The sequence below is a fragment of the Kryptolebias marmoratus genome, linkage group LG15, assembly GCF_001649575.2.
Source record: "Kryptolebias marmoratus isolate JLee-2015 linkage group LG15, ASM164957v2, whole genome shotgun sequence".
Lineage (NCBI taxonomy): Eukaryota > Metazoa > Chordata > Actinopteri > Cyprinodontiformes > Rivulidae > Kryptolebias > Kryptolebias marmoratus.
In genome coordinates, this window is record NC_051444.1 from 1688869 (window position 1) to 1699585 (window position 10717).

Genomic DNA, 10717 nt, shown 5'->3' on the forward strand with positions numbered 1-10717 from the left:
GGCTCGTGTCAGGCTCGTGTCAGACTCGTGTCAGGCTCGTGTCAGACTCGTGTCAGGCTCGTGTCAGACTCGTGTCAGGCTCGTGTCAGAGGTCTCAGTGTTGGAATGAAACATTAATGTAAACAGAAACACTTACAACAACTGAAGCTTATTGTCTGTTTTTTTTTTGTCTTTTTCAGCAACGAAACAAATATGGCCCGGACAGCATCTTTAGTCTTCAGGAAAGTCCAGGAGGAAGATTTGTCCAAAAATTTTACCTGTAAATTTGAAAGTGACGAACTTGGAGCCATTACCACCATCACCCTGATGAAGACAGGTACTTCATTTAATTCTTCTTATTTATGTGGAGTCATCTCTCTGTACAACAAAAATATAATAAATCCAAATTCAAAATATACAGATTTCACTCAGATCTAATAAAATACAGCCTTAGTAAGGACACCCAGCAGAACCAGAACCAGAACCAGGCTCGGGGTGAGCGGCCGTCTGTCTCAGCCAGCTTGGGTCAGAGAGGACAGGAAAGAGACGCAGACAAACAGGAAGTGGTCCAGGTGTGGTTTCTATGGGAAGAAAAACAATGATGGCAGTGAATACAAACATGGAGAGCAGAGCGAGTAAAGACAGCAGCAGACTGAGGACATGTGGACAGTTTGTCCTCCAGCTGTCTCAGCCTATAGCAGCAGAACTAAAGGAAGAATCAGGAAACCCAAACCAGCCCTAACTGTTGGATTTATCAAAAAGGAAAGACTTAAGCCAAGTCTTAAAAGTAGACAGGATGTCAGCCTGAGGACTGGAAGCTCCGCCTCCTGTTTTACTTTTAGAACCTCTAGGAACCAGAAGTAAACCTTCTGAGAGCGAAGAGCTCTGTTAGGAAAATATGGAACAATAATGAAGTTTAAGAGTTTTATTCTTTCCTGTTTCCCCGCAGCCCGACCTTCGTACGTCACCGTGGCCGTGTGCTCAGTCGTCATCGTGGTGGTGATGGCCGCCTCCGTGGTCATCTACGTGAAGTTTAAAGTCGACGTCACCCTTTTCTTCAGGGACTCCCTCGGCTGCCAAAGTGGCGCCTCAGGTGAGGCTGGAAGACTCTTCAGCTCTTCGTCTCATGCAGCTCATCCATCCACCTCACGTGTTTCTGTCCTAACTTCGATTATTACAAACGTCTGATGTCAGCGTTTTTAGAAGCGCCGAGTCAGCGTTAACACATTCCTGATTCTTCTTCTTTTTTTTGTTTGCAATCAAACTATTTCTGCAGACTTTCTGCTGTTTTAACCGTTCACATATAAAGAAAAAAACATTCGGCTGTTAGGAGCAACAAGCTAAAACATTTAATATTTGTAACTTTTATACTTTTGGAATTTTTTAACTTTATTTACAACTTTTGTCCATAAATACATCAAAATCTTTTTATTTCCTTCAAAAACTTTATTCCCTGAAATCTACTTCAGCATACTTGTCTTTGTCTCAATTTGCTCCGTGTAGCTTTTAGCTGCTGTTTGCTAATTTTAGCTTTTAGCTACGGTTTAGCAGAAATTTTGCTTCAAGCCACTAATTTGCTGATTTTACCTTTTACATGTGGATATGTTAATTTTAGCTTTTAGCTGCAGTTTTGCTAATTTTTTTCACTATTTTGCTGCTTTTACCCTGTTTTGCTAAAGTTAGCTTTAGCATATCTTTTGCTACTTTTAGCTACCGTTTTGCTAATTTCAGCCTCTGTGCATTCAGGGCTGAGCTCTCGGTTACCTTCGGCTGCTTTGTTTGTCTTTGCCTGTCGTTTTGGGTGTTCAGCTGAAGGGATAATCTGAATTTTTTCGTGTTTTTAGATGAAAAAGTCTACGACGCATTTGTGATGTGCTATAAGAGCGACTCTGACGGAGGACTGAACGAAGACGACAGGAGATGCTTGGAGAAGACTCTGGAGGAGAGATTTGGTTACAAGTTGTGTCTCTTTGATCGAGATGTTCTGCCGGGACAAGGTGAGTCCAAACACCTGCCTGAGTAAAAGTGCTTCATGTGAAGTGGAGCCTGACGTCTGGTTCTCCTGCAGCTGAAGCAGAAGCTGTGTTGGTCTCCGTAGAGCAGAGCCGGGCTGTGGTTCTGGTCCCCTGCTACCCGGACCCCGGACCAGGAACCGGTCTGCTGAGTGCCATCCACGCAGCGCTGGTGGAGAGGCAGACTCGCCTGATCTTCATCGACACGGAGCAGGCGGAGGGGTCCAGGTCCGGCTCGTTACCGGAGGCTCTGCAGCTTCTCAGCGAGGCCGGAGACTGCGTCACCTGGAGGGGCAGCCGGCCTTCCTCCTCCTCCTCCTCCTCCTCCTTCTCCTCCTCCTTCTGGAAGCAGCTCCGTTATCACCTGCCGGCTCCGCGGCGTGAATCGAAGCAGACCCACCAGCTTTTACCGCAAACCTGCAAAGATGCTCCTTTGTTGTGAAACGACTTCAGAACCTGAAACATTTATTTTATTTCCTCACTTTTCACGTGACTTGAATCAATCAGTTCCTGCGCTGAAGTTACTGTGAGCTGAACTATTTTATATTAAAACTGTGAATTAAAACCTTCTGGGGTCAACTCTGTCTGTCTGTTAGCAAAATATCTCATCGACCGCTGGGTGGATTTTACTGAAACTCTCAGGAAGTAACCAGCAGATGCAGCTTATCAACCTTAGCCAACACAAACATGGCGTTTAAGCTCAAACTTGGCGTGGTAGTAGCTGAGAGTCATTTATGACGGTTAAACCTGCATCCCTCCTCATCATGAGCTGGCCTCGGTGAAAGGTGGTGGGGGATATCTTTTATTTTGCTTCAGTGTTTTAATCAGACATTAGAGCTGCACGCATTCAGAAGATGACCTAGATAAAGACCCTGATAATGCAAAATGTGAGCAAAAGTGAAGTTCTGATGGTATCTGTGCTGTGCATGAGCATGGAGGCAGATTATTGTCTCCGGACTGTTCAGGCTTCAGTTTGCTCACTTCTTGTCCTCCAAAGACAGACATAAAGACAGTAATATTACTGAGAAATGGTTTTAGAGGATATAAATGGGAGATATTAATACCTGCAGTCAGGAGAAGAAGGAGGTCCGTCGTCTCTCAGTTCTGGGGTTATTTGAGTTATTCTGAGTCATTATTTACTAAACAAAAATGGAAAAGATGGAGCTCCAGGTGTGTGTTAACACAACGCCAGGGTGGAAAGACATCAGCAATGACCTCAGAGAAGCAGCTCTAAATCTGGGAAGGGTCAAAGGTCATGGCTTGTTTGAAAGGCTCTTCTCTCTAAAAACAACATGGCAGCTCGGCTTGAAGGAACCAGACCAGAGGACAGATGTTTACCCAGAATGCACTGCAGCTGTCAGCACAGCGGTGGAGGGCTGATGGTTTGGGCTCCTCTGTAGGGAAAATGTAGGCCAGAGCAGAGAAAGTGTGACCCAGCGGGGCATTCGGTGAGTCGGGTAGGTTAACCACGACCTAGATAACGTGGTTTATCAAAATGCTTCATGGGAAAAAAAACGCATCACAGCCTCTGAAATTTGCCTTTAAAGAGAATATGCTTTTAACATTTACTGTAAATTCCTGTAAAGTCTGTTTGTCTGTCTGTCAGCAAAATGAGACAGTGGACATGTGTCCACACTTGTCCTGTTAGATCTCAGTGCTGCATTTGATACAACTGATCACAATATTCCATCACAGAGGCTTGAAGACGATGTTGGGATTACAGGAACAGATAGATGGATAGATGAATCTTCTTCGTCACGGAGTTCCTCAGGGTTCAGTGTTTGGACCAATACTCTTTACTCTATAAATACTTTTATAAATACTTCTATTAGGTAAAGATATCAGACAGCACGGGATAAACTTTCATTGTTATGCTGATGATGCTCAGTTATATTTATCCATGAAACCCGATGAGGCTGACTTCCTGTCTGCTTTTAAAACTCGGCTGAAGACTTTCCATCAATCCTATAGTTAGGGTTTCCTGAACCATCCCTTAGTCCTGCTGCTATAGGCTCAGACTGCTGGAGGACAAACTGTCCACATGTCCTCTCTCTGCTGCTGGAGGACAAACTGTCTACATGTCCTCTCTCTGCTGCTGGAGGACAAACTGTCCACATGTCCTCTCTCTGCTGCTGTCTTTACCTGCTCTACTCTCCATGTTTCATGTCTCCATTTCGTGTTTTTCTTTTTGTCTCTCTTCCAATAGAAACTACACCTGAACCATAGAAACTACACCTTGACCAATAAATCTGTGTGTGTCTGCGTCTCTTTCCTGTCCTCTCTAACCGCAGCCGGTCAAGGCAGACAGCTGCCCATCCTGGTTCTGGTCCTGATTCTGGTTCTGCTGCAGGTTTCTTTCTGTTAAACGGGAGTTTTTCCTTTCCACTGTCGCCTCCGAGCTGCTCAGGATGAAGATTCGACCCAATCTGCTGCTTCCTCAGATAAATAACTTTTACATATTTGTCTTCTATAACTCATAAAAGACATATTTTGTACTAAGAGCTGAGATGACTTTGGTTGTGACTTGGCGTAATATAAATGAACTGAACTGAATTGTAAAGTATAAGCCAACCCTTCTAAGAGAGGCTGGGTAGAAAGGAAGTGGCTAAAAAGAGCAGGCTCCTTTGAAATCAAGTTCAAACTGAAGCAAACAGGAAACCCTGCGATGCAACCCGCTGTGAGATCTACATGTCCTGTGAAAATGATCTACCACAAGATTCACAGCTCAAGAGAGAACCTGCAAAAAGTGAAAAAACTGAGAAAGTATCCGAAGGAGGACTAAGATGTGAAGATTGCAGATCTCCTCCATCGACACCATCAACCAGCTGATGAAGATTTGGAGCCGGAGCATGCGAGCTGCAGTCGCTCTCTTATGTTTTGTTTTTCTAGTCGTCTCTGAGGGCTGCTGCGGGAAAAACCTGCGAAACAAACCAACAGGTACTTCATTCGATTTTCACAGAGGGGGATAAATTCATCACAGCTCGTTGGAACAAAGCTTCATCTCTCCAGGAACGTGATTCACTTCAGAGTAGTTATCTGATGTGTCTTTATTATGGGATAGATGTGAAAAGAAAGGATTTGTTGTTTATTTTAAAAAGATATGCTGTAATAATTCAGACAGATGTGTTGGTTCCTTAAAGAGACGATTAATCTTTGTTTCCTCGTCACGTTTCAAACTGTTGGACCTTCATGAGAACCTGAGGAACCTGAGGAACCTTCAAGCTTCCAGCCTGTTTACAGAACAAACAGCTGCTGGGAGTTTGGGTTGTTGTGTAGTCTGGTTGTGTAGTGTGGTTGTGTAGTCTGGTTGTGTAGTTTCCAGTGGTGGGCCGTCAGGGCCATCAAGGCCTTCTCTGCTGGCCTAACATAACCAAGAATCATCATAATTATGATAAAGGTTCATTTAATTTTGAATTTACTTTCCCAGATATCTAAAGGTATTCAGATTCTCTTCGTGTCATATTAAGCTCCTTCCAGTGCTGTTGTTTTTAGGTTAGAGTTTTTATCCAATCAGAATTCAGCTCTTATGTTGCTAGGTTGTATGAAATCTGCCCGGGCCTGTAAGTGAACGGGCAAATATGGTTGATAGACAGCTGCGATAGCCAATCAGATCACGAGTTGTGTCAGTAAGGCCCTCTAGCTGGCCTCACGCGTCCTGTGATTAGATGGATACTTCCGAGTTTGAGCCGCGGCAGAGCTGTGCAGATCAACAGAGTCACACCCGGGACTGTTAACGGTTAAAAACGTTTTTACCCACAATGGCCGAAGGAGAGCAACACGTTGATTTGGTTGCTGATTTACTGGCAAGGCTGTTTTCAAGACGAACTTTCCAAGAGAAGCTAGATCTTGTTAGAGGAGGACGACCGACCCCGAGCTAGCTAGCTAGCCTGTCCCAGAATGGATTTAAAGTGTTTTGGGGGACACAGCCGTTTTGGTGAGTGCAAACATTTTATTTATTTTATTCTATTTTATTTAGTTTTGACAGTAGCAGACCAGATATGTTATAATTGCTGATGCGGGTTTGTTGGTTTTTAAAATGCGCTGGATAATAACACATTTTGTACACAACTGAGGTGATGCAGTGCCAAGTAGTGCTTAAGTGTGTTTCTAACTACTCTCCAGTCCTGGTGTTATAAATGTTAGCATAATGAAAGCTGTTTATTGACTAAGTTGGAAATCACTGAAGGCCTAAGTGTGAAATGCACCGCCAGGCACTGGTAGTTTGGTTGTGTAGTCTGGTTGTGTAGCCTTGTTGTGTAGCCTGGTTGTGTAGCCTTGTTGTGTAGTGTGGGGGAGGAGCTCAGGGAGAAGATTGTAGATCTCCATGTTCCTCTGACCACAGCTGACAGATTATTAACAGGGTAGAAGGTTGATGGGACTGGAGCCAACCTCCCAGGAGGGGGACGCAGGAGGAAATGCGACCCCAGGCTGCAGCGTTCATGTAGTCACTACCTTCTCAAACCGTTTAAGTCGCAAACAAAAAAAGATACAAAACCAAACAGACTCCTGTGTAGGTCTTCAGCCGGCGTGGCGCTACCGAGCTGTGGAGGGGGAGATCTTCAGGATGCCGTGCCGTGAATCTGGTGACAGCTGGTTCAGAACCGAAGGAAAGGAGAGCTCATCGATTAACTGTCAAACCAAGTTTGTTGCAGAAGTGAAACACTCCGGCACCTACAACAACACCAGGTAAAAAATACATCTTTGTCTCAACAGCTGAATGTTTTTCCACATCACTTTATGTCAAAATAAAAGAATTAATGGATTTTATTGCATTTAGATGAAAATATTTATTACAAATTGGTCAAACGTGTTTTTTTGTTTTTTGTTTAAATCAGGGGTGTCACACTCCGTTCCTCAGGGGGGCGCTGTCCTGCATGTTTTAGACGTGTTCTTGCTTTAAAACACCTGCTTTAAATGGAGGACTTGCTCCTGGAGAACCTGATGATTGGGTGAGGAGGTGATTAAACCGTTTGGATCAGGTGTGTAGGAGCAGAAACACCTGAAACCTCCAGGACAGCCGAGCCTCGAGGCCTGGAGTCTGACCCCCTGCTCTAAATGATGCTTTGGTTGAACGCATGTTTCTGTTGGCAGCAGGTTCCTCCTGACTCTGCAGGTTGTGGAGAAGTCCAGCCTGAGATGCTTCCAGCCGAATGAGAGGAGCGTCACGCTGCGAGCCGCCGTCCGCGGGACGATCACCTGCCCCCGCCTCACCTGCAGGAACGACTCTAATGCTGTCTGGTACAAGGTGCAGCTCAGACGAGTCCAAGATGCAGCCTGAACCCCACATCCATGTAGGATTCACGCCTCAGCTGGTTTCTTCCAGGAACACAGAAGATTGAATAAGACGAAAAGAGACTTCTGTGAAGATGGGCGGCTGCTGCAGCTCTGTGAGGTCTTTAAGAAAGACTCCGGCGTGTTCTTCTGCGACAGACAGACGATTGAATCCGGAGTCACGTGGACCTTCAGGGCGGCTGTGAAGGTCACCGTCGTACGTAAGTCATGCCTCAGGATCTCCACCTCTCTGAACGAGCAGCGAGAACGATCCCGCCGTCAGCATCCAGGTTCAGAGGAGCTTTAAGGAGGCCTGCGGGAAACACAAACCTGTTCAAGATGGCTGCCCTAAAATAGTGGTGGGGAAAGATTCCTCTGGGGGGGATTTTTGTACGGCAGGTGAGGTCTGTTAAGAAAAACTTTAGGTAAAAGAAAGATTCCCATTTGGGAAGGATTACTGTGGGAGGGGAAGGTAATATTCCCATTAAGGAAAGATTCCTGTTTGGGAAATAACTGAATTGGGGGGGATTCTTGTAGGGAAAGATTCCCATTACTGAAGGGTTCCTGTTGGGGATCTGTTAGCAAAAGATTCTCATAGGGGAACAATTCCTGTTACGGAAAAACTCCTGTGGGAATTTACTTAGGAAAAAAAATCATCTTGTTGGGGAAATATTTTGTTAAGAAAATATTCTCATAAGAGAAAGATTCCTTTGAAGGAAGGATCTGTTAGCAAAGGACTGATGTAAGGGAAAGATTCTCAGCAGGGAAAAACTCCTGTGGGGATTTACTTCTTGTTGGGGAAATATTTTAAGGAAATATTCTCATAAGGGAAAGATTCCCTCCTGGTTGACATGAAGCCTAAGGCGAGTGGAGGGAATTATTTCCGTCTGCCTTACAGCTGAAAAGTCACTTGTTCGTTTCTAAAGACCGAGAAAAAAAAACAAAACGGAAAAATTAATGGAAATTATTAAAACTTGTTTCATCTTTTGGGCTCAGCTCATGTCAGAGTCGTGGAATCTCAGCTTCATTAGAATTAAAATAAATTAAAAAAAAACGTTTTAAAGACGGTGACATTTGCCCAAAACGTGACCGGAGGGTTAAATCTGTAAATCAGTCAAGTCTTTGTTTTCTCAAACCCAGTTTCAGTTTGTCTCATCCTAGTTTCAGAACCATCAGTGAAACTAAAAGGTTTTCATGAAAGAATGACTAATCCGAAACAAACATCTCAAATTTTTTACTACAACAAACAATATTTGTGGGGAAACTTTTTTTGTTACATCACCTGTTTTTAAAACTTGTATTTAATGCAACTTAAAGCCGACCGCACCGAGGATCAACAACATCTTTCTAAACTGCTTCGTGTTTTTGCTGCAAACCCCAAAACCGCCGAGTTTCCTCCCCGACAGCTGGCTGTTTGTGAGGTTACCGCGGTCCTAACGCCACGCTGGGGCACACGAACAGGGAAGTGACGCCTGCGGGCGCCGCATGTTCACCAGCAGAAGAAGAACTCTGCATGCAGGATCTTTGTAAACGCAGCTTTTCCATCCCTGCGTTAAAGCTGACTTACTTTCCTGAAGTAAAAAATAAATCTGACCTTCTTTAAGAGGCCTTCCTGCACATTTAGGGTTTATATTTTCAACATTTTACTCCAGTTAATCCCAGATTGCAGGTTCAGATTCAGCAGCAACCTGAGGTTTTACATCCTTTAGATCAGGGGAGTCAAACCCAGTGACGCCAGGGGGCCAAAATTAAAAATCTGATCCTAGCCAAGGGCCGATCACGATCAATATTTGTTAAAAATTACATAAATTAATTGGTTTTAGATGTATTATGTCAAATCATTCATATAGAAATATCAATGACCTTTTCCCAGTTACAGATTATACAGAATTTAGAGCAAACAGACTTTAATGAACACAGACAAATAGATCAAACTTCAAAAAGCTCATCATTAGCAGTCATTTCTTACGCCTCACTCAGCTTTTAAATGAAGTTTTTAACATTAAAACAGACAAAAACCTGATCATACAGAAATTAAAACTATATATTGTTGGTTTCTAAGTCACTGTCAGAGAAAACTTCAGTTTTTTAAAGCAAAATAAGAATCAGGGACTCGATCTGAACCAGACTAGAGGGCCGGATGAAATGTTACAGAGGGCCGGATCTGGCCCGCAGGCCTTGAGTTTGACACGTGGGCTTTAGATGATCGTTTTATTTGTTTTTTTATTTCTCTGGAGGGGCGTGAAGGCCTCGGACATAAAACGCAGAACCGTTTATCCTCGCTGACATTAAATCAAACGGAAACTTTGCTTTTTTAGGTCGGCCGGTTTGTTTTTAGGCTTCTCTCGGCTCAGATCCGTCTCAGTTTCTGTCCTTTCAGAGCTCCGACTGCCAGCATCATCTGACCAAATCTCCTGCGTTGTTATTAAGACCGGTGGTTCCAAACCCTGGTCCTGGTGGACGTCCATCCTGCAGGTTTTAGATGTTTCTCTGCTCCTCAGGCTCTGCAGAAGCCCGATAATCCCTCAGATCAGGTGAGTCAGAGCAGAGAAACACCTGAAACCTGCAGGACGGAGGTCCTCCAGGACCGGGGTTGGGATTATTATTTGACATAATAATCTAAAAGCAAAGTTCGAAATGAACCGGGGCGTCGATGACGAGCATCCCTTCTGTCCAAACGTTGATGCAGAAACAACGAAGACGATTCACATTAAACCCTAACTGTCGTTTTTAAAAAGCCTGGACCTGATGTGGAACAGTTTATAGAAATCCTTAAAAGCCCAACGTTCACGTCCATCAGCAGTGGAAGGAACCTTCTGCAGATTAAATCTTCTCCTTATTTTTCATCCAGCACGTTTTGAAGCAACGACGTCTCCGGAGATCACGTATCCGTCTGCCGAGGAGGTCGAGGAGGTCGAGCTCGGTAAGATAAGATTTACTTCGACCTTTATTGACTCTGATAAATCTCTCCAATCCACGTCCCGAGAGCCAGCTTCTGTATCCGAGGATCAGACCACCAAGGTCCCCGCCTTCGACCACCACCCATCCGACCCCTTTGGCCCCTCCAACGGGTGGTGAGCCCACGTCTCCTCTTCGGTCTGTGCCCGGTCATCAGGCGCTCGCCAACGTGCCCCACCTCCAGGCCTGGCTCCAGAGTGGGGCCCCGGTGACCCGCGTCAGGGCGAGGGAACACTGTGTCCAATTCTGTTTGTCATCATAAGGGGTCTTTGGAAAAGGGTAGAGTGCCTCCTCCGGGTCGGGGAAGATGTCCTGCCCCAAGTGGAGGAGTTTAAGCATCACGAATGAGGGAAAAATGGAGCGGGAGATCGACAGGCGGATTGGTGCAGCGTCTGCAGTGAAGCGGGCGCTGTACCGATCTGTCGTGGTGAAGAGAGAGCTGAGCCAAAAAGCGAAGCTCTCGATTTACCGGTCGATCTACGTTCCTACCCTCATCT

At 44.9% G+C, this 10717-nt stretch overlaps 2 protein-coding genes across 7 annotated transcripts in view; both read left to right on the forward strand.

The window, feature by feature from the left end:
* The window catches only part of LOC108249357 (interleukin-1 receptor-like 1), a 14653-nt gene extending 12083 nt beyond the window's left edge, over positions 1–2570 (forward strand). Inside the window, exons 7-10 of one of the 2 annotated variants that reach the window (XM_025002128.2) lie at positions 180–316; positions 929–1072; positions 1824–1976; positions 2078–2570. In XM_025002128.2, the coding sequence (XP_024857896.1) occupies positions 180–316; positions 929–1072; positions 1824–1976; positions 2078–2433 (790 nt within the window). In that variant the 3' untranslated portion in view covers positions 2434–2570. Of the gene's footprint in view, positions 1–179; positions 317–928; positions 1073–1823; positions 1977–2047 lie in introns of both variants that reach the window. The other variant, XM_017438704.3, reaches the window with a different exon arrangement.
* Positions 2571–4648: 2078 nt separating this feature from the next.
* The window catches only part of LOC108249363 (interleukin-18 receptor accessory protein), an 11560-nt gene continuing 5491 nt past the window's right edge, over positions 4649–10717 (forward strand). For 2 of the 5 annotated variants that reach the window (XM_025002125.2, XM_025002124.2), the window contains exons 1-5: positions 4649–4928; positions 6506–6677; positions 7083–7236; positions 7315–7483; positions 10114–10185. In XM_025002125.2, the coding sequence (XP_024857893.1) occupies positions 4820–4928; positions 6506–6677; positions 7083–7236; positions 7315–7483; positions 10114–10185 (676 nt within the window). In that variant the 5' untranslated portion in view covers positions 4649–4819. Of the gene's footprint in view, positions 4929–4980; positions 5926–6505; positions 6678–7082; positions 7237–7314; positions 7484–10113; positions 10186–10717 lie in introns of those variants that run through there. The other 3 variants (XM_025002123.2, XM_025002126.2, XM_037979828.1) reach the window with 3 other exon arrangements.